General features: G+C 36.6%; 1 protein-coding gene across 14 annotated transcripts in view; it reads right to left on the reverse strand.

Annotated features, from left to right (window-relative positions):
• NEK11 (NIMA related kinase 11) overlaps window positions 1-24,529 on the reverse strand; it is a 114,756-nt gene that overhangs the window by 81,010 nt on the left and 9,217 nt on the right. For all 14 annotated transcript variants that reach the window (XR_016467691.1, XR_016467687.1, XR_016467690.1 and 11 more), the window contains exons 3-6: window positions 14,205-14,370; window positions 8,983-9,101; window positions 2,842-2,906; window positions 1,122-1,248 (exon numbers count right to left, since the gene is read on the reverse strand). Coding sequence is in view for 4 of the 14 variants with exons in the window: in XM_031590304.2 (XP_031446164.2) it covers window positions 1,122-1,248; window positions 2,842-2,906; window positions 8,983-9,101; window positions 14,205-14,370 (477 nt within the window). In the remaining 10 variants the exon portion in view is untranslated. The remainder of the gene's footprint in view (window positions 1-1,121; window positions 1,249-2,841; window positions 2,907-8,982; window positions 9,102-14,204; window positions 14,371-24,529) is intronic.

The raw sequence follows: 24,529 nt of genomic DNA on the forward strand, positions 1-24,529 counted from the left end.
CCCAAACACTGAATATTTCTGAATTCTATCTCAAAGCTGAGCTCTAAAGCCTAGATGCTAAGTCTTCCTTCAGGTTTATGAAGTTCATATATGGAGTTCACCCTTACTAGGGCTTTTTATGTGTCACTGCATTAAAATTGTGCCAAATGGGAACAGACTGTTCAGCAGTTCATCTGATCTTTTAGTCATTTCTTCTTCTCTCATGTATGGATGCCATACAATGGGCCACAGAATATAGAGTGGTTTGAAGGGCACAAGATCAGCCTCATCAAATATAAGTTCAGTTAAAAAAATAAATAACCAGAGATAGAATAACAGTTCTTTTTAACATTCCTACATTTCCTCTGCTGAAGTCAAAATTGAAAAAAAATATTGTTCCTCAAGTTGCAAAAATACTGTCATTTTATCCATTTTATCCATCTCCTGGGTTTTACATTCTATAAAAGGAATGAATATTTTGTGCCATACAAATGCTCATGTATAGATATTACTATTAAAAGCAACAATGACAATATAATTAGGCATGGTGTGATAAAACTGGGATCATATGGACTCAAAGGCAAAATTCCTAACAAGTTTAATAAGACTGAGACTTTCTAGTCTTTGTAAATAAAGAAGCTAAAAATGCCACCTTCCTCCCTAAGGTAGAAACTCACTATCACTTTTTGAAGGAAGCCAATTTATTTAATGAGTTGAAGCTACTGACTGAAGGAAAATGAGCTGTCACATTAAAAAAAAAGTCCCTAAAAACCAAGGTGCCCAAAACAATTGCAGAACTTGACTTTTCATGTCAAGCAATAAAAAATGAGATTTCATGAGCTTTATCAGAAGTATTTATATCTGACAACTGGAGAGGCTTCTCTGTAGGAACAGACGTTCAAATTTACCAGTCCTTGTACTAACCTGATAACAAAAAGCAGCAGAGAGACTCAGCTAACTTCAGTTAATGGGACATGATATGATAAAAATTGTTGAGAGGAAAGGAAAGGGAGAGGGAAAGGACAGGAGTTCCTAAAGACAGTTAAATGCTGACCTTGGCAACAGATGACATTTTACCTTTTAAGACATTTCCTTTTCACTGGATATATGAAATGAAATGAAATAGCATGCTGATTACTCACCAAATATCAGATTTTGTGTTATATCCTTGGTGTTTCAGTGCCTCTGGACTCATATAGTATGGCGTCCCAGTAAATGTTGTTGCCAGATCACATGAACCCATCAAAAGACAAGAAACTCCAAAGTCTCCTAAAAGTAACAACAGAAAAATCCACCCCCAAACAATTAAGCGCAGTAAGATTAAAATTCATACAAATTTAGAGATTACCACAGCTTTCATACACATCTCTGTTTACTTCTCATTTTTTATATGAAGAGCCATACCCTTAGCTTGTATAAACTGACAAAACTTCAGAAGTCACAATGCAAAAACAGAGTCTGATGGAGAACTAAGAATATTGATATTGAGATAGAGATCTACTTAAATTCCTGATTATCACTTCAAATTCAACAGTAATTTCTTATCTGAGTTGCCATCTCACTTAAAATTAATTGGAAAGGCTTGACCTATTTGTACCTATGATCCATTTAAAAGAAAGGAACTATCCTGTACCGACCATTCTTATATTTGCAGGAAATAGGCCAAAGGATTTTTAAAAATTCAAGTTTTTGTACACATTATCTGATAACTTCAACAGATAAAAGTTAACAACACCACTTCGGATGCTATGAAAGATTTTTCCCTGTCACTGCGTGTAGTGAATAGCTCTAGGCATCAGAACTTGATACATTGGCACCATGGTGATGAATACTGGAAAAAAAAAATCAGAAATAAATAACTTAAAATGAAGTTGTTGCAATAAATGCTTGGAACTCTTAACAAAAGTGAAATTAATATGAAATAATTTCAGTGGCAATTAAGTGCTGAGTTGATCCTGCAATTACTGCTTTTAGTAAATAAAGACAGTAAACAAAGATATGGATCAGGACATCCATATTAGATCAGAAGCACAAATTAAAACAAAAATATACAAATACAATATTAACATTTCAAGAGCGTATGAAAACATTTATTTGCATAAACTCCTTATGTTTATTGTTAGGCACAATAAAATGTCTGGACATTAAAAAATGACAGAATTTTAACTGTGGGGAAAAAAAATGAGAATACAGATCTACAGAATGATGTAGGTGCAAGAGGCCTCAGGAGGTCACCTGATTATAAAATCAAAGAATCATAGATTCATTAGGGTTGGAAAAGACCTCTAAGATCATCTAGTCCAACCATCCATCTACCCACCACCAACAGTGCCTGCTAAACGATGTCCCAAAGTAGCACATCCACTTGTTTCTTGAACACCGCCACAGATGGTGACTCCATCACCTCCCTGGACAGCCTGTTCCAACTCCTCACCACATTTTCAGAGAAAATTTGGATATTTTCCAAATATCCAACATGAATCCCCCCGAGCAGAACTTGAGGTCATTTCCTCTCATCCTATCGCTAGTTACCAGGAGAGGAAGCCAACCCCCACCTCACCACAACCTTCTTTCAGGGAGTTGTAGAGAGCTACAAAGTTTTTAAACCCCTGTCTCAAACCAGGAGCAGTTTAAAGTTACACGAGGGTGCTCAGGTCCAGGTCTAGTGGTGCTCTGAACACCCTCAAGCCTGGGACATCTCTGACTGTTCGGACCCTGTTCTATTGTATGATAGGGAAATGTTTGACCACTAAACAAACATTACATCTAATATCACTTTATTTAAATCTCCTTATTCACAGAATGTCTGCTGGATTGTTCTATCATACTAAAATGTGTCTTCAAAAAGTAAGGAAATCTCACCAATTTTAAGAAGATTATTTTTCAAAAATATGTTCTTGGTTTTCAAATCTCTGTGAAGTATTCGCCTGTAATACAAAAAAAATAAAAAATTTTTTAAAAATTTTTAAAAATCTCATCTAACTTGAAAGATTCACAGTCCACTATCAGATTTCTGAAGTATTTATCTTCTTTCCTTGCCAGGAAGGACAGCTCACCATGTTACAGTCTAACTCTGTTTAACAATATACAGACAGTGGCATTAAGGAGTTTCAAATAATCTCAGAGATGCATTCACAGACACCCACATGCAATATAAGAGCCTAAGCAGTCAGGATAATAAAAACAAGCCCAGGAATCCCAGCTAGAGAATACAGATACAGGTTTAGAATGAGCTGCTAAGGAAAGGAGAAAAGTAAGTCTTCCTGTCTTGCTCTTCTTAGAAGTGTTACATACTATTTACAGCCAGAAGAATAAGATGTATCACAATAGAATAAGGGATGAGAAAAACAGCAATAAGCTCAGGGAATCCTCCTTCAGAGAAAATGCATTACTTGAAAGACAAACACGTATTCAGACTAGGCTAGTTGTACAATTTTTTAAAGTAATGGTCTGGAAGATAAAAGAACTTCACAAAGGCAGAGATCAAAAGGAAAAGAAAGAGAGCAACCAGCTCTTACAGACTTATGTTTCTATCAAAGACTGAACCAACATCACATGCTGCACACCACACTGGGACAAACTGCATCTCCTTGTTTTTTTCGAGATCTTAATGCATGACAGGAATTCTCCACCCTATTAGGGAAAAATATACATCTGCAGTACACAAAGCATAGTCTCAATGAGTTCATTAATAACAATTCCAAAAGGGTTACCTACAACCTCAGCTAAACTTGAACTCAACCACTCTGAAATTCCTTATAACTTGGGTAATACACAGCATTTGTTTGGAACAGCATTCAGCACAAACTGGCTACTGAAACTGCTACTATAAATGCATTCCTTGTATAGCCATTTAGAATAGATAAGAAAAGCTATAAAATTCTTGAGATGTGGACAGAAAAATCCCATACATAAGTAGATTTCAGTTGCTCTTGAGTTGTTCTCAAGGATTATGTCAAATTGTATTGAATTATGAAAGTCTTATACACTGAGACACTTAAATGATTTCCAAAATAGTTTGCACATTAAGACTACAAAATGCTTACTCTACAGCACAATTTAAATAAGCTGTTTAGTCCACATCTCATTTGAAAATAATTTTTGCAAGAAAACAAACGTATTGATTTTTATCTTTTATAAGCTGTTCATTAACAGGAAGAAAAAAAAAACAGTAAAATAGCTACTAGAAGATACTGTAATGCACACACAGTCAAACAAGAAAACATTTTTATGGGAAAATATTTTTATGGGACATTAAAAGAGTTCTTTATAATTCTTATGAATTTTTTTCCTAATTTTTGTCATGAAAGTAATACTTGTAGTGAGAAATGTGTACATCGGGAAAAATGAATGCTTTATTCAGCATGCTTCCACTGATGCTTATACATAATTTATACTTTACTTTCTTGAGCGATATATGTACATTCATCAAGCATTACATCAGTAAGGAAATTAAACTAACAGTATATTCCTTATTGGTTTATGAGCCCACACGTATACACAGCCATATATAAATCTTGCTCTGTTAATTTAGATTCATAAATTGTTTCCTTACCATGCATCACACAGAGCCTTTGAAAGAAGTTGATTTCACTGAGTTAGATTTTTCTTGAGTTAGATTTTTGTTTGTTTTTGTTTGGGAGAAATAAAACCATAGACTCCTTGAACAAAAAAACCTGGGTAACTGTGATCTGAATAACAAGCATTCGAATAACAAGCATTTTGGCCACATTAGTCTGAAATAGAATATAACGTTAATAAACATTTGTGATATATTGAATCAAATTTGATGCAAATTATTGGATTAACAATAATTATTAGATTCCTTTATGTATTAATGTGATTTAAAAAAAAACAATGATGTTTCTCAATACCAACCACTTTATTCTGCCTGGATATGTCAGACAATAAACAAGTTACACGCTGAAACCTTAACTGAAACAACTACTTTAATTCTAGCAAGAAATAAATATATATTGCCAACGAAGCAACATGATCTAACTGGACCCCAGTAAAATTTAATCTAACTTGACAGTCAGCAAAGTGGCTATTGATATTTTGGGTAGAAATTAACACTTCAGAATGGTTTTGAGTTTGGCCTATAAATATACCTGTGCCTATCTTCTATAGAGTACCTGCTTGCTGTCTCACAGTAATGAAAAAGCAGTGTGGATCACTGAGCAGCAGACAGCCTCCTAGAATAAAGATTCTCTGCAACCTACTAGCAAGGGAAGCTGATTGACTCTGAAGTAGTTCATTGCTGTGAAACATTCAGAAATGTAATTCTCTTCGCTCTTCCTGAAGAACTATTTTGAGATCTACGTTGTTCTGGACAACTGTGGATCCTGTACTAGAAAAGACAACATGAAATCCAGATAAAGGACTTGGGCAAAGTCTGCTACCCTGTAGATTGAAAGTAGTAACAGCTTTGTTTGCATAAACAGTAACCTTACCAAAATCTCAGTGCCGGTGTATTATTCAAGATTAGGAAAGTGATGGATAACATAATGGTCATCTTTATTCAAGCAGGGGTTAAATGAATTAACAGTCTCATTGTCTGATTGCTGAGGGATCCATTTTGTGCCCTGCTGTGTGTTGGGCTACAAGCAAGCCAGACACCAGATGGGTTCACAGTAACTCCTTCTGTGTAGATAAGATCACTGAAATGATGTTGCTGTCTTTAACTTCTCTTCTAGGTTACACAAATGACAAATGAGGATTCAATCTATTTAATTCCAGATAATTGAGCTTTCGAGTTTAAATTCAAAAATTCTTCCAATTATGTAAAATAGACAATGGATGGCAAAGTCACCAGGAGATATTCATTACTCCTTTGGGATTTATGAAGCATAAGAGACATGAATGTCTAAACTGCACAGTCTTTCTTATTACAGGGGGAGAAATGCAAAGAAGAACAGTTCTTTTTAGAGATAAATCTCCAGCATGAGAGAGTTTTCAAAAAGTGTAGAAGTTCAACTAAAGCTGTAAAAGAAGCACAATCATAAAATACTCTATGTCTAAAACTAGAAATAATTATGTTTTGCTGTTCTGGAATAAAAACTTCCATCTACAGCATCTGGATTTTCTAAGAATTGGCTTGAGAAGGTCCAGCCCATAAGCAATGAATATTTGAAGCTTCTAACTCTAGGGCTAAGTTTTCTTTCCATCAGAACACAATTCAAATATGTATTATACATTTTTTTCCCATAACAATATAGAAGAAATAATGTATGACTCCTTTATATATAAACAGTGGACTGTTATTATATGTTTATAGTTCTGTAATCCAAATGTATTTCTGTAAGTAATTTTAAAGCCTACGTATTCCCATTTAAGCTATTGTTTGGCTGTATGCTAATAAGATAAAGAATAGGTTTTCTTGTGAATACAGTTAAAAACATCATAATGTACAGGAAATGCAAATACAAATAAAACTGTCAAGATACTTGTATGTGTCTGGAGAGGTGCTATTAAGTAGCTCTAATTCAAAGACAGAAAATGAAATGCTGTTTGGAAAATCAAATAGTTATTTTCACTGGAGAACCCAGTAATTTAACATATATATGTATATATTAAAAAAAAATCATTCATAGGAATTCTAAAAAGATTTTTTTGAGAACAAGTAGAAGATGAGAATAATAAAGCAGAGAGTAAAAGCAGGCAAAGATGATGTTTGAGAAAAAAAGAAGGTAACAGAGGCATAAGGAAATAAGCTCATGCAATCTATTATTTTGCATTAGTCTAAACAATGCACCATCTAAATGCAATCATTAAAGAAAGGATTTCATCGCAAATAGACCTTTCAGATTACCAACTTTTTAATGATAAATTGTTAAACTGGATTTCAAGAAAAGGGTGGAAAAAAAACCACTAATAGTTCAGTTAGACAATATGGATTTTTATTCCCATTTCCCTATGTCATTTCTACCTTAGGTGAACACTGAAAAACACAGCATCCTGAGTTCTCTCCCTGCTGTGCTCCCATCATTGCAGCCCGTGGGGCTGGCGTGGCACACTGTGTACAAACCCCATATGTATTAGCACAACAGGGGAGTGGAAAATAGATGATCTTTTAGATCCCTTCCAACCAAAGCCATTCTATGATTCATTCTGTGACACTGACAATTAGGAACCAAAATGTTCTGAGTCCTAAACAGCAATTTACTCTGTCCTCTTCCCTCTACAGCTTGACATTGTAGGTACAAAAACTCAGTAGGCATCTCTCTCCTTAGGTCAAAGGTATCCTACATACTTCAGTTCAACTCAACTCAGAAATACTTGTTCTTGGTGACAAGTGACTGTCCCCATCTACTGCTCTCTTGCAGCTCAAGAGAATTTGGCCCAAGCCCTGCTGTGAAATAGATTTGAAACAGTCGTATCAGTTTGGCACTGCTTTCAGCCTCAATACAGTGTGCATAGAATCTATTTTATATTCAGATTGGGGAAAAAAAAACCTGGGAAAAAAAATAAAAGAATTTTCATCTCTAGATTCTAGGTGTAACCTAACCTTCAAACATCAACTTTTCTCTCTCTCCACTAGCTGTACTAATGATTTATGTCATTATTCTAGGCAAATTGGCTCATTTCCCCAAAACAGGCACCTAAAATTGAGTGTGGCAGTGTGTAGATTAGTTATTTACAAGTGGCAAAGTAGATGCCATACAAAGTGATTGCAGATAAACATCCTTAGTCTCTAAGATAGTCCTTGCAGCAAGGGCATTTTTAATTCTGAATGTTCAAAAAGAGAATAATGGTGCAAACGGTTCATCTTGGCAGGATGAAGCACCTTTGACTCTGTCTTATACATTAACATGGCATTTCAGAGCTGCTAACATACAAAAGCAACAGGGAAGAGACAAAGGAGAGAAGATGCTGAAAGCCAGGCTAACTTCACCTGTCTCACTGCTCCTGAAAGGAGCCCTTGTATTCCTATCTGAGCAGCTGTTCCTCCAGCTCTCTGCATAGCAGCCTTCTCCTCTTGGCTCAACACAGCACTGTTTCCCTCATAGCTACTGCTGTGCTAAACAGTCACACCTAGCTCCATGATGACAGCATGAAATGACGCAGAAAGAGGACCAAACAGGTTTCATACACGTGACCACTACAGTGGCAGTGAGGGAACTGTTTAAATCACTGAAATCAGCCTGTGTAAATCACACTGCAGGCACTCATGGAGACGACCAGATAGGTATTTACCTGTTTTTATCTCTGTCCAAAACAAGTGTTATCTCCACAGTGCTCAACAGTTTGCAAACTTGGGCAAGAATTGTGTGGAGCATGCTACCAGGAGATAGCTGGAGCACCGGTTCCCTACAGCTCACATGAAACCTTTTAAGTCCTGCTCTGAGGCCTTATTTCTGACCTTGGTTACCTACAGCAGGGACATTTTAAAACCAATACTCCATCAGATGATGACACTCCATCAGATAACCAACTTGATGCCTGTGGTGGCACGGGATCTTGCACTATTGGTTAAAAAATGTGGTAATTAATCATATACCATCGTCTGAATGACCTAAATGATTAGGCTAATCTTTGATGTGCTGTTAAAAGTAATGTTAGTGCTTAAAGAATATATGTGTTTAACTTCACTGATTTAAATCGAGCATACCATTTGATTCTTCACATTAAACATTTGCAAGAGTTATTTGTTGAAACCCCTTTAAAATGCTGTCTTTATTTTAAACTTTAACTCCAATTTATTCTAACAATATTGAACAAATTCTATCGTCTTAGATTTTTCACTTGGCTATTAGGAACATTAACACTGAAAGACATCCACTACTGCACCACTAAAAGATATAATATACAATGTTCTTGCATGGTAGCTAATTAATTACACTTTAAATAAACTACATACACTCCATAGCAGCTTGGAAAATAGGATTTTATACAGACAGAAAATAATCAATATGGTTTAATTTCTATTTGAACATGTACAAGAGAGTAAAAGTTTACTCACTCCCCTCCCAGCCAAATGTTTCTGTATTAAAATGACTGTACCTTTCATGCATATAGTTGACTCCAAGTAACAACTGTATAAACCACTCTATTATTTGTCTTTGTGTGAACAATTTCCCAGATTCTTTGTACTCTTGAATTTTATAGTCTAGATCTCCACCCTGAAAAACATCACAACAAATTTGCACATTTAAAGTAAGTTTTTAAAATGTCTTCTCCTTCGTGAAAACACGGCACTCCATTTTCTTACAGCTTCAGCACATAGACAATAAAATTAATGCTTGCACATGAATTTTGAACTCTCACAGCACCAAAAGTATACAGAACTGAGGACTCAAATGAGATCAAGCAGACTGGCTGCCTAGGGAAAGTAGGTCAGTTCTTGCTTAGCTTCACACAAAATTACCAAAGTTCTCTGCTGTTCTCACTTCACATCACCCAGTTTTAAACATGTCCATCTGAGCTGGTCACCTCAAACTCCCTTCATAGTTAATACAAAGGAACAGGCAGTGGTAGTGTGCAATTATCTCTGCCATCTAAGTGTTTGCCTTAGGAAGACAGGGATTATGCAGTACAAGTGCTGTTTCTCTACAAAGGCTTACAAAGACAGCCGACACTGAGTAGCCCAAATGTGAACACCTAAGCAGGCAAAATGATTCTACCCTGACCTGTCTAACTGATAGATTGTAATTCTGGGGAAAACACTGCCACTTAAGTCAAGCAATGCACAGTCAAGAGATGCTCATTTATTATGTTGAAATAAGCATAATGAAATAAACTATACAGTTCTCCTAAAATACAGTTCTCTTAAAATAATTATGACACCTTGTCCTTCTTCCATACTCTTTTGCCAGAAACAAAGCAGAATTCAAGCACCTAGAAATTGTACCATGTGTTATTAGGAATATTTCATTAAAAACGACAATTGAATTTTGATGTGACACTTGAAACGAAGCAATGTGATGCATAGCATGCAGGGCCAAATAAACAGGAAAATATATAAAGAAAAAGACTACTTGAAAATTATAAATGCATTTATGTGAAAAAGTCATTTGAACAACAGCATGATGAAAGAGGCTCTTGAGGAGAGTTAAATGAAAACTGTTTATTTTGCTAAAAAAGAGAGAGATGGTTGCCTGCTGGTTATTTATCCAGTTTATAAAATAAATGGATTTTGTTTACAAGAACGCACAGTAGTGCCAAGATCTGTGTTGAGGTAACTAATCCCACAGCAAAGGGACTGTGAGTCATATTGTATTCTAGTGATTAATTATCTTACCCCAAGACAACTTATTCTACATAAATCATTACTTTTGCATTACACATTCTGCATAAAATCAAAATGTATACATGTGTCTGTGTTTTCCATACATTTAGTTTGGAATTAGTTTAACCTGTACCAATTAGTTTAACCTGTACCACTGTGATGCATATAGAAAATAAACCACCAGTTATGTTGGTATATGTCATTTCCCATCATCAACCTTTCCCTGTACTGCTGACTCTTAAAATGTTGAAGTCTGTTCAATGGTTCGCAAAACCACTGGCTTTATACATATGCTACAAAATTAGCAGGTTCTGTCCTTGCACATCCATACATTTCTGAGTGGACGTGAGTTTACAATAATTCCTGTGGTTCTTAAGTCTCTAAGAATTGCAATAGTCAAAAGAAACTGTTTAAAAAAAAAAAAGAGACAATTTGTTTTGTCACATATCAAAAATGTGTTCCCTAACAATGTCCTGCCATTTCTAAATTGAAATGTCTGATTCAGCACATTTATGGCTGCAACTCTCCATCTGCCTCCCTACTGTAGTCCAGAGAGAAGCTCTTTTGGGAGCTTGGAGCTCTGAGCAGCTGCTCTCTCTTTGCAACTCCAAATGTTCAACAGCTTCCCCATGTCTGCTCTCAGCGGAGCAGAAGAAGGGAAGAAAAGGTATTGCTGGGTACCCTGGCGCATGGCAGCCAGATGGGCTGTGTCCAAGCCTGCACGCACCTTAAAAGCACTGACTCACCTACTCCAGATGGCTACCCTAGACCATAGAGAGCCAACAGTAGCAGTAGTCCAAGACTCAGGGACTGCTCCAACCCATGGCAGCTGGCTACTATCCCCAGGGGACTAAACAGGTAAACAGCTGAAGTGCAGCAGCCTCTGATCACCATTTCCCACTCTCCCAATGTATTCTCTTCCACAATCATGCGCTGATGTGAAAAAATCAAAGAAACATAGGACCTGAAAAGTCCTTCAGATGATCTAAGAAGAGCAAAAGCAGTCAAATAAAGTACTACATGTGCCCTGAAGTAATTGTGTGGCTTTTGACAGGACTGGTCTCAATGTCCTGCATTTGATTTAAGCTTAATGCTATGTCTAAGAAAGGAAAACAAAAATGCATTATTACAAATTTGCTGAAATGTTGCAGCCTCTAAAACACTGAAACTCTAAAAAAGTTTATTAACCAATTTTTGCATTTTGGAAAGCCAATACAATGAAGTCCACAAGGAAGTTAACGAAATAGAAACAAAATAGAAAGCTTCCATGCTGCAGTTTCTATTTAAATGTCAAGAGCATCAAACATACCAGTAACTTAAAACAGCTCAGTACCAGGGACTGATGATGTGAACAGGCATTTATTGCTTTAATTATTACTTTTCTTTATATTTCCTTAGTGTATGTATGTTCACATCACAGTGAAAATGCAGTGAAGAGACAGAAATAAATATCTGAGGAAAAGTGTAACTAGTTCTGATTTTTGATGTATTAAAATGATACAACATTTAAAGGCACTACTTTGCATTTGTAAAAACTGTATTTGATTGAAGTCCAATTTATGCCAGAAAATGAAACCCAAGTTTCACAAAAGCAGAAGCTCGTTTTTGTTTCAAATTTGACTTACATAATAATGTTCATCTTGTTTATATACCTAAGATGTTGTATCAGGACAGTCACCAAAAAAGCTCAAGAAAAAGACTGAAACAGAATACACATACTTCTTTTCTATAATTTTGAGAGAATTCAGTTATAATAAAAGATGTCAAGCTGAGCAATGGAGAGCAGAGATCTCCTTTGTTCATAGGATAGGTACAAGACAGGGCAGCTGCATTGGAGTCTCACTACACTATTGAAACAAGAATGAACAAAGTATGGCAGCTAATGAATAAGTTACAGTTCTTTGGAGAAAACAGAATAAGGCTGAGAGGGTAGTTCTGTTTCCATGCCAACTTGATGTTTATTCTTTATTTTGACTCTGCCCAAGAGTACAAATTACTGCCAAAGAGGTAATTATTCTGTGCATGAGAAACTGAATGTACTAGATTTCCAAACAAGGATAGATCAGATGCACTTTTCTTATTCTCAATTTAAACACGCATCTTTTTCATAAAAAGATCCAATTCCCACCACAATAAAAGACAGGCTATGGATATGTAAATACGAAAGTATACCTTATAGAAATACTCAAGGTAAAATAAAATAGCAGTATGCAAATATAACAGTATGCAAAACTGTGCTTTGTATTTTCCTTATCTGAACAATTGATTTAATACATCCTGATTGCTTAATTGCATACATAATACAACATCTTCTGCCCTTCTGGAAAAATCAGAAGCAAATCCTTGTGGACCCAGTGTCATTCTGGCCTGACCTAGTAGACTCAGAAATGAAAAGATTCAGCTGCACAGTCAACATATCAATTTCCTCATGCTTTATTTGCCTTTTCTAATGCATTCTTGTGTGTTTGAGTACATGTCCACTGAATTCTAGGGCTACTCTGTACTAAAACATTTCGATTCAGGGTGGTTGACTCTGTCTGAATAAAAAAAAAGATATCAAGGAGTGTTGCAACTGGTTTGGATTATTATTGTGATTACTATCACACCTTTTTTATTCACCAATAACTTCCTTTCAGACAGAAGAATAAAAGTAAAAAGCAGCGGACCAAAGACACTAGTCTACTCCCATAATGCTGCTGAAAGAGACTCCATTTCTACAGGATCAACTGATCTGGATTTGGGCTGCATTCTGCAGCTGGCAGAGACAGTGAATCACAGTGCACAGGAATATCTGGATAGTTAGGATAATCCTTTGGTTCTCAGCACTGAATTTCCAGTAAGAGTTGACAATATAAAAATTCCATTAAGCCCCAGCTGTCAGACATTCAGAGCGTGAAGCAAAGAATTTCTGCATGAATATAAGAGTACATTAACAAATGTTCAGATTGCATAACATAATCAAATATTTCAGATATAATAAAAAAAAATCCCAGCTATAATATGCATTTAACTGTCATCAAAGAAGGCTTCTAAAGTAGGAGTGACTTGCAGAAATTTTACTTCTTTAATTATTCACATCAAAGTTTGATGCTTGGAGAAATGTGATTAGCTAATACAAGCCTGATGGTGGACAGGTAACACAGTGGTCCAACGTCATTAGCTTTCAAAGTATTTCAAATGTCTAGCAGAGCACAACTGAACAGTCTGCTTCACAGACTCATAAAAAGAGCGCTGTGTGTGTAACAGATGTTTTAAGAACAGCACATCTATATTTAACGCAAAAGTAGACATTTGTTTCATATAAACTCTTAAAAAGTTGGCTTAAATATGTTTAAATACTTACTTTACAGCCATTAGACAGATTTTATCAATATGTTTTTAAACCAAATGCTGCAGTCAAAAAAAAAAAAAAAATCAAACTGGTAATTATACAGTACTTCTCCTACTTTAGAATTAGTTGTATCCCTTACACCCTGGTCTGACTCATCAACTATTCTCCACTTTATAAAGTAAATACTGCTACCAAACTCACCACCCACATGATCAGGCTTAAGCTCTTTGTAATCAGCTCCAATTCACAAGAGAGTTTTCCCTTACTCATTTGCATCAAATTTCACAGTGCACCTCCAAATTCCCAATCTCATCCTCTCTTACCTGTCAGTAGAATGTTCGTGGTTCAATTTTTCTAAGTTCATCGAGAAATCTCATAATCTATCTGCCTTACATCTTTTACTACCAATTACAGTAAACAAAATGAGCTAGTATTTAAATAACCTATTTTCTGGTTTGTTTTTGAGCTGTGAGTCTATGAGCACACACAAACAGGTAATACTGTTTGTTTAAAATATGCCTAACAAGTAGTAGGTGGTACCAAAATTAACAAATAAGAATAAAATACAGAGTGAAACATTAAAAAAACTGGTCTAGGTTTCTTTTAAGACCCTATTTTAAAGCACACATTCCATCAAATTTCTTCAAAGTAATCTAAATCTCTCACCTCACAGTACTCAGTGATAATGCAGAAACTATCTCGCTCCACAAAGCTTGCATAAAATTTGACAATGGCTGGATGGTCTAATTTGGAGAGTAGTTGTGCTTCCAGATTTGCTTCAACTGTTTCATTAGGCTTTAGGTCTCCAATAGAGATTTCCTTCAGAACCTTTCTAGAGGAAAAAATAAATATTCACATTAGCAAAAACAGAAAAACACAGAAAATCCCATAATGCTCATAATCCCACCATAGCTTCTTAAAATGTAAAACAGTAACATTAGCCAAGTATTTGGCAATATGAAACTAGACAAATGCAGGTAAACATTTAAATGCCATAAAACCACTAGTCACCATAGTGATCAAGCAACATTTTTAAAATGCTATTTTGAAGGATTTTTTACACTAATTCCCTGCTGTACTGTTTTGTTTTGTTTTTTTTTATGACATGTTTTTCAGTTCTAGGGATTACTGCATAATAATAAATATAAATTAAAAAAAAAATCTCAGTGAGTTCAAGCCCACTCAGAGCGTATGTTCAAGATTCATATGTGGAATAAGGAATAACAAGAAACAGTCTGGTTTTGCTGCTTCTGCCAGAGTCTCTCTGTGGAAAAAATTGCATAGAGGCCAATATTTCTATGACTGTTTTTCTGATTAAAAATCAAGACACTGATTTTTTTTTTTTTTTAAGATTATTTGAACAACTAAGTGGAAAGAGCAAGATCTAGATTTGAAGCTGGAACCTAATCCTACTGTTCCAAAGAACTCTGAATGCCAGTAGTTAGTTAGCAGCCCTAAAAATTCTAAGGTGGAAAAAATTAAAAGGATGGTTTTTTTTTTAATATTCTTCAACTTAAGCACATAAACATGACAGAATCCCTGATTCAGACTCAGCTCTACACTGTACTTGGGAGATGCGCAGTCTACTGTCAAACTGTCCTGAAAAGAAAACTTGTGATGCAGGACACTCAGAGGAAGCATATTCTGTTGGGATCTTCCTGTTGAAATATCATCCAAAAAGCATACATCATAAAAAAGCATACCATTTCCATTTATCTTCCCAGGCGCTCAGACACAGATCATTGGTCTATACCTGAAGAAGCACTCTGAGATTACTAGAGAATATCATGGTATTTTATTGAAAGAAAGTGATAAATTTTCAGTAACTTGAAAGGTAAGTTCCACACCAAAGGGATATCCTCACAGTGCTTTTAATGATTTCCCATTCAATATTGTATGGTTGTAAAGACACACCAGTTAAACATGACAGCGATAAAACTATGGCAATTCAATTAATTTAAGGGAAAAAAAAAGGTGTATTCCTTCATAAGAAAATATTTTCCTAAATCTCAAACATCAGTTACTAGTAAAACAATGCATGAATTTTTGCCTAAACTTGCCTAGTCCTTATGCAGCAGTATGCTGTGCTATTTGATCTGTCAGCATCTCTAGAGACAAGGCTCACTGTACAAAGACATGTAATACCTACTACAATATTCTCATCATCCGTTGACACAGGAACATTATACTTTCCTTCAGACAGATCACATCACAAAACTGACAAACAAAATGAACCCTTGTTAAACATCACTTAATGCTACGTTACTGCATGCCCAAGACATCAATGGAAGCCTGATGTGTTGATGTGTGGGGATAGCTTGTCATCTTAGTCCCTCAGAGATTCTGATGCTGTCATCAGCTGTAATACTACAAGACAGGTGTTTTTCTTATTAAAATTCATTGCTGGCAATACAAATCAGGAAAATGTGCTTCTGTAAATAAGAGATTGAGCTTCTACGACATAATGCTAATTCATAGCAAGAAATGGAAAACATCTGCATCCACAAGGAAAACTTCTGTCATACAACCAAGATGGTAGGTACACCGTTTCATAGACTCATAGAATGGTTTGGGTTAGAAGGGACCTTTAAGATCCAATTTAGTTTAGTTTAAAGTTCCAATTGGAACTTTAAGGGACCTTAAGTTCCAATCCCCCTGCTATAGGCAGGGACACCTCCCTCTAGACCAAAGCCCCATCCAGCCTGGCCTTGAATGCTTCCAATAAGGGGGTATCCATGAACTCTCTGTTCCAGTGTCTCACCATCCTCAAAGTAAAGAATTTCTTCCAAATATCTAGTCAAAATCTACCCTCTTTCAGTTTAAAGCCATTTCCCCTTGTCCTGTCACTATATGTACTTATGAAAAGTCCCTCCTCAGCTTTCCTGTAGGCCCCCTTCAGGTACTGGAAGGCCACTATAAAGTTCCCATGGAGCCTTCTCCAGGCTGAAGAGTCCCAGCTCTCTCAGCCTGCCCTCATAGGAAAGGCGCACCAGCCCTCTGATCATCTTTGCGGATCCCTCTTCTGGATCCACTCCAACAGCTCCTTGTCCTTCTTGTGTTTGGAGGCCCCAGAACTGGACACAGTACTCCAGGTGGGATCTCACGAGAGCAGAGTAGAGGGGCAGAATCACCTTCCTTGACCTGCTGGTCACACTTCTCTTGATGCAACACAGGACACAGTTGGCCGCCTGGGCTCTAAGCGCACATAGTTGGCTCATGTTGAGTCTTTCATCAACCCATACCCTCAAATCCTCCTCCTGAGGGCCATTCTCCACCCAATCTGTATCTCTGCTTGGAAAACCCATAATCTGTGCTCTCTGTAGGAAAATCAAAATCAAGGTTTGATTTTGCTACATTTAATATGAAGGTGGCAACTGGACCTTACACCTTCTGCCAATCTTTATCTACCTCAGTAAATAATTTTTTTAAATTATTTTTAAAAAGCTCCCTATTGGCTAAGTATTGACAAAGAAGTTATGTCAGGATCTCAAAAGTTTCACAGATGGACCGTAGTCTCTAGATCTTTTCTCTCTCCTGACAAAAAACACTGAGGTTAAATGTCTTCAATAAAAAAACACACTCATGATCTTAAATTTGTTCTACCTCATCCCAGTCTCTCAGAGCATACTCTTTGTGCTTTAAGGCATTCCAATCTATCTCCAATTAGTGATATCAAATAAGCTGATAGATCTATAAACTGATGGACTTTCTGCCTATCGATAATAATAATAAAATAAAAACTAGCAGGCATAAGAAAACAAACTTCTCTTAGCCATTCCTGAACGCATTTCCCCTCTAGCTAGGGAATCCATCTTTACATCTTGAAGAAACAAAGTATTTTTGTTTATGTGATACAACCTGCAATTTATGATTGGTTTATAATAAAAAGTTACTTCTGGTGACAGTACTTCTGTATCATCTGTTGAAAATCTGTACGTATTGAACAGTTTAACAAAGTATAGCTGGGTTCCATAAAGCATTGTAAGGAAAGCTTTTAAAGCGTGTGATAAGATATATACAGCATGGATTACGTCTGTAATTACAGATGTAATTACAGACGGTTGTCCTAAAATTTTGTTGGGTCTTGAGAGTATACCAGCCCATCAAAAAGCCAACATTTTCTTTCTTTTTTTTTTTTTTTTTTTTAAAGTGTTAGCGGGATTTTAAAAGTCCAAAACTATTTGATCTATTTGATTGAAGAAATCATAGACATGGGTAGCACATACAGAAAAACAGGTGTAACACTAAAATGTAGATGTTTTCGAAATGCAATACTCCCTTCAATATAGTGGTTGTCCTATTTTAGATTTATTATTATGAATTTCACTTAAATTAGAATATAGACACGAGGATATCCGAGATAATATCGTAATCACACATCAACTACTTATTAATAGAAGGGTTAGCAGATGTCTTAAAGATCAATATGAAATAACAGCCATCATATTTTAAATGTAAATAATACCTATCCTTGCAATTTAATGGTGCGAAGACATTGAACTTGATCTTGAACTGACTGCAACTGAAGGAGCCTTGCAGTGAATACACTCACAGCTAAAGAGTAAAAAGCACCTGTCACTGTTTGCATCCACCCTAGAGGATGTGGTACTAATAACAGCAGTGTTATTCCCTGAGGAGGGGAAAAAACAACAGAGATGAGCCCACTCCCCACAACGCAGAAAGCAGCTGTCACATCTCCACTGTCTCTGGGATCACAGGACATCCCCAGGAACACCACCTGGCTCTTCTCAGCAAAACTTCCTGGCTTGCATTGTCACACTTTGAAATGCAGCCAGGCCAGCACACCATGTCTCTAAGTGCAGTAATGGGCAGCAAATGGGGAAAAATAGAGCAAGATTTAAAACAAGAGAAAATAAGCACGAAGTTGGAATCCTTGAGGATATGGACACCCAGTGGAAAACCTTTTTTGAGCTTTACTAGTGACTGACAATATGCCACAGCAGTGTTTATCTCAGTCTATTTGCACCGACCTAAAATTAAATGTTTTACAGTCCATCTGGTATTTGTTTACATTGATGGCATGCTTTATTATTATATAATTTGGCTTATTGGATCAGAAGCAATTTTTAAAAAACGACAGCCTATCTCAAACAGCACTTCATTTATTGAGGGAACTGCAACATGAATTATTGACTAGGTACATTTGCTTGCTGATAACAAAGTATGAGAAATACAACTCTTTTAATGTCGAGAGTAAGAGTGTTTAATAAACTACCACAGAGCGGGTGCACTCTAGGAATAAATAATCCAAATTTGAAGGTTTTAATTAAATAGAAATTTCATTTCGTGCAGGCAGTTGTTCAATTAATTGCACCCAGAGATTAGCAAGACCTGCTAGCACATAATCAGTGTGCAAAGCTGGGAATTCATTATTCTATATAGTTAATATTTCTAGAATCACCCCAACTTCAATATGGAGAGTTGTGGAACAACTCATATTTGTACACAGCATTTCCATCCACTTTGATTTTTGTAAAACTACCTCTTCATGCTGATAACTCTTCAGTGCAAGGACCATGCACAAGTCTATAAGAAAGTACTACCTTGTACTGGATCTGTAATTGGATATGAAGTTGGCCATAAACGTTAAAATTAAGGGGCAGTCTATGCAATTAACAATTTCTTAAATATTATTTATTAAATGGCAAATTGAGAAGGCATGGTATTACAAATGGGGACCAAAGCAAACAACAGGGCACAACCTTCAGTCTCAAGTCCTGCCTGCACAACAGCTTCCACCTTGTTTGGGAAATTCATAGAATCATAGATTTATTAAGAGTAGAAAATACCGCGAAGATCATCTAGTCCAACCATCCAGCTACCATCAGTATTGCCTACTGAACCATACATCTAAGTTCTACATCTACACATTTCTTGAACATCTTGGTGAATCTACCACCTCTCTGGGCAGACTGTACCAGTGCCTGACTACTATTAGTTCAGTAATAAGTATACCATCTGCATACAGATAAAATGAAGTCACCCATCATTACGGCTTCTCAGTCTGCTGCTTTTTTAGAATAGTGTACAGTCAATGAGATTTACCCACTACAGCCATTAGCATAGTTCTGAAATTATAATTTAGGTTTCTATTGATAACTACCCCATTGAAAATATTTTATCACTGGAATGTAACTTTTGATACAATGTCCTGTCTCCTGCTTAAGCTCTCTTTTCTGTACATTTTACATCCAGATATCACAAGTTCCCTTTGGTTTGACATTATCTTTTGCATTTGAGGAGCTCCACACATAAAGTTGCTTGTCCACTGTCAGGTGTTCCAGTTTCCACGTTTCCTTTCAGACCTTTCATTTTTGCAATTCAGTACACCAAGGTTTTGCCTGCAATTAATGATTACTAATTTTATATGACATCCTATTATGTGGAATCTACATCTTCACTCAGGTTCGTCTTCTACATCCATTATCCATCATTTTATCCTTACACAGAATACATACAGCAATCCTTTTACTAACAGTCTTAACAGATTTCTCTGCATGCTCTCAGTGACTGCATTTCTTGCAGTTTACAGCTCAGTATCAAAAATCAAAACAATCAATCCTTACATTTTTTATTAGTTATATTTGGAGGACCAGTATCTCCACAGTCAGATAACATAAAGACAGTCATTCTTCCATTGAGGAAAAAAGAAGCTGGTGAAATTATAAAATGCAAAAAGACATATACAAATTGGTTCTACTTGGAAAGAATATTTGATTTTATTTAGGGAAAGAAACTCTTATAGGATGTTAACAGCAGTTGGCATATGGGAAAATCAAGAAGGTGCACAGTCACTGAAAAACAAATGAGGTGTGCTGTTTGCTATTTCTACTTACATGTATATATATGTCTACACATTAGTCAAAACATTTCAAACTTAAGTATTACTACACAGCTTCTTAAATCAAATGCCAGGCTTCTTTTATTGTTCCCATGGCCATTACTGATATATTAGTTAAGCCACAAACCAATTTCAAACCTAAGCATTGCAGCACAACTTCGTAAATCAAATGCTTGGCTTCTTTTGCCATGCCCATAGCCAAGTTTATTAGTAAAGCCATAAACCCATCATTTCATCAACAACTGTTTTTTTTACTAGCCTTCAAAATAGCTTATTCTTGTTGTTCATGAACATTCCCATGCAAGCAGCATGAAGAACTAATCTCTAAGTTAACTACTAAGAATTCAATCACTGTATGAGCACCATAACATCCCTAGATGGATTAAACATTATTTTGGTTTCTGAATACACGTAGAAAAGACAGAATATCCCAAGTTGGAACGGATCATGGAGTCCAACCCCTGGCTCCACACAGGAGCACCCAAAACCCAAACCCAATGTCTGAGAGCGCTGCCCAAACGCTCCCTGAGCTCCGGCACTCAGTGCTGTGCCCACTGCCCTGGGCAGGCTGTTCCATGCCCACCATCCTCTGGCACAGACCCCGTCCCTCACCCCCCAGCTGCCCTCCCCTGGCACAGCTCCATGCCGTTCCCTCGGGCCTGTCGCTGTCACACAGAGCAGAGCTCAGCGTTGCCCTCCGCTCCCTGTGAGGAGCTGCAGCCGCCATCAGGCCTGCCCTCAGCTCCTCTGCTCTGCACTGAGCAAACACAGGGACCTCACTTGCTCCCCTGCGTCTTGTCTCCAAACCTATATGTATATCGAGGGCTAACCCACCTCAGGTGCAGAATTCAACACTTGCTCTCATTAAACTTCAAGTTGTTGGTGACTGCCAAGGCCCCTTATTTGTCAGGATCTCAAGACCTTAAAGAATTTAACAGTGCTTAAGTATCTTCAGATGCTGATGAGAGAGCTGGAGCACCTCTCTCACGAAGAAAGGCAGAGGGTGCTGGATTTACTCAACTTGGAGAAGACTACTGCCTTCCAGTACTTGCAGGGAGCTTGAAAACAGGAGGGGGATCAACTTTTTACACAGGCAGATAGTGACAGGATGGTTTTAAACCAAAGGAGGGAAAATTTAGGTCTGGTATTAGGGGGAAATTCCTATTCAGAGAGTGGAGAGGCCCTGGCACAGCTGCCCAAAGAAGCTGTGGTGCCCCATCCCTGGAGGCACGCAAGGCCAGGTTGGATGGGGCCCTGGGCAGCCTGATCAGGTGGGTGGCAGCCCTGCCCATGGCAGGGGTTGTGGCTGGGTGGGCTTTAAGGTGCCTTCCAACCCAAACCATTCTGTGATTCTATGGTGATGACATTTCACAAGTGAAGTAGATGATTCATTTTCCATTTCCATCAACAAATCACAATTACAGCACCTACAAATATTTCTCAAGATGTTTAATTTTTGAAGCTCCTAACGTATGCACCGATGCTGAACAGTTCAGCTCATGATGTACACAGTTTCTGGTTATTTGAAAATGAACAGTTCTTAATTAGTACCCTCCAAAAACATAGAATGTATTTCCTGGGACAAGCTCATTTCAGAGAACAAGGTTGAAACAAATTAGTTACAAGCATTTTTCTTCTGCACTAAGTATAATCTCACATATACAGAGGGGCGTGCTTCAAACTACTCTCGGTCAACCATATGTGCCAATGTTGAAAAAAATCAGTAACTGTAAAGCAAAGCAGAGTCCTTCCGCTATTCCCTGCAGTGCTGACCAAGACATATTACTACTTAATAATTTAATAACTTTCTGCATAAAAGCATACAATATAAAGCATAAATAATATTTTATGCAGAAAGTATTATTAATATTATTATGATATTAAAACCTTTTTATTTTTAATAAATCTTTGAGATATTTTGAGTTGGGACATCTGAGCTCTGAATCAAATACTGACAGACATCAATTACATGGAAGAGATTTCTGTCTTCTCAGGAAAATTATTAGAGACATTATGGGGTACCAACTAAATACCTTGTTTCTAGGGTTGTTTTTTGTTGTGTTTTGTTTTTTTTAATTATTAAATAATTCTATATCTGTGTGTTGCGTTATCACCATCTACTGTTCATTCGTCCTTTTTTCTACAGCCTAGTTTTTAAGAATGTAGTTAAATGTCATGCTGTTACTAATCTTGATGGATTTTTAGATTCTAGATGGAACAAGACAAGAACAAAATACTCTAGTTATCCTCTATATCTTTTGCAGATTTAATTCCACCAAACACCAAATCATCTAAAGTAGCCATTTTTCTTTACACACACTTGATATACTTGACTTTTAACTGAGCTCTGCTAATTAATATCTCCTTCCAGAAGAAGCAGCTATTATTACCAAAACATTATTACAAAATAAAGCACAGCATTTTATGTATTAAAATATTATAATGGGATTAAACATCTCTCAGTTAACAAGTTACACATATATTTCCTCAAGTTGAAGTCTTCAGCTATAGCATAAGCCATAAGGAATTCTGATTATGCTGAAACTAGTGTGAATTCACATATCACCACGTATCACCCACATATCACCTCATCTATATGCATCAGTTTACAAAAAACAGACAATCTGGAAGAGAGGGAAGTGGCAAAGGAAAACCAGATACATTGATAATCACTGTAAGAATTTATTCCGTAGAAATTCAAACTGAAACATTTTCTAGTGTAAAACATAATTGGTCCTTTACTGAGCATAAACATATTTGTAAGCAGAATTATGTTCCCTTCAATATTGCAAGGATATCTATGTCAGCAGTATTGTTTCTTCTGTGAAACTAATTCCCATAAGTAATTTAAATACTAATTGCTTCAACTTTAATGAGAAAACTCATTCTTCCTACATGTCTCTTTCCAGCAGGCATCTCCTTCAATGTTTATTTCTGATATGCATTGAATTATCTACAGTACTAAAAAAAAAAAAAAAAAAAAGCAGAGGAGGTGGGGTGGGGGGGAATGAGTAGGAAGAGATAAAAGGATGGCTTGCAGCTTTATAAAAGCTTATTACTGAGAAGTCTACAAGCATAGACAAAGCAGATCAAGCAATACTAACTGAAGAAATTAATTATATATTCATTTATTGTAAGATAAAAATCTTTCAATGCATTTCAGAGTATGATACTGTGGTCTTAGAAATCCATGAATTAAGTGCAGAACAAAAAGTAAATAACCATCAACACTGAAAAGATATTTCAGAATGCACGAAGGACACACCAAGTAGGCAAAAGAAACACTGAAGCAGGAATTATATTTACTAATGTGTCACATAAGCAGAACAACAGTAACAAAAAACAGGAAAAAAAATGAAAGAAAATACACTAATTGTCCAATAAATCCAGATTTCATTTCACTCATGGCAGTTGTTTTCTCATTACAATGTGCTGAATGCAACAAAGAGCTAGTTCTGCATGGAAGAAACACAATATCCTTGATGCACACTTCAGAGAAAATACCTTGTTGACAAGGGCTGCTCCAAAAGTAATGCCTCCTGTTTTATCATGTTGGATGGTATGGCAGTCGAGAATGAACCTTTCAACCAATATTGTGTAACATGTTGCAGACATGTAAAAGGGCAGTCTGGCAGAATGGTGTCTAACACAGAAGTGCAGACGAAGCAAAGGTGCAAACTGAATTCTTTCATGCAGAAAAAATGGTGCTCATTAACACTTATCAATGCTTGCTGAAGGCTTATGGAAACCAAACAGCAGATGTGAGCACAGTGAGGTGTTGGGTGATGCATTTCAGCAGTGGTGACAGTGGGTTGGTCACCTGTGCTGAGGCAGATTCTGATGAGCACAGCATGCAGCCTCTCTTGTTCATTACTGGTGAAACTGCATAGCTAATGGTAGTGACCATGTTGAAAAATAGCATTTCGTAGCTGAGAATTTCCTCTGTCCAACAGTGTTATTGTACTCTTTTATCTGTTGTAGTTTCCATGGAAATAAATTGAATGCATTACTTTTGGAAAGACGTATCTACAGCAAGCTATAGTAGGCAGCTATATACAAATACTGCAAAACCACACAGAATCTTTGAGGCAGGTAGTCACAATTTGGCCTTAAGTAATACACTGTAACC

This window comes from Phasianus colchicus, chromosome 6, assembly GCF_987193195.1.
Source record: "Phasianus colchicus chromosome 6, bPhaCol1.hap1.1, whole genome shotgun sequence".
Classification (NCBI taxonomy): domain Eukaryota; kingdom Metazoa; phylum Chordata; class Aves; order Galliformes; family Phasianidae; genus Phasianus; species Phasianus colchicus.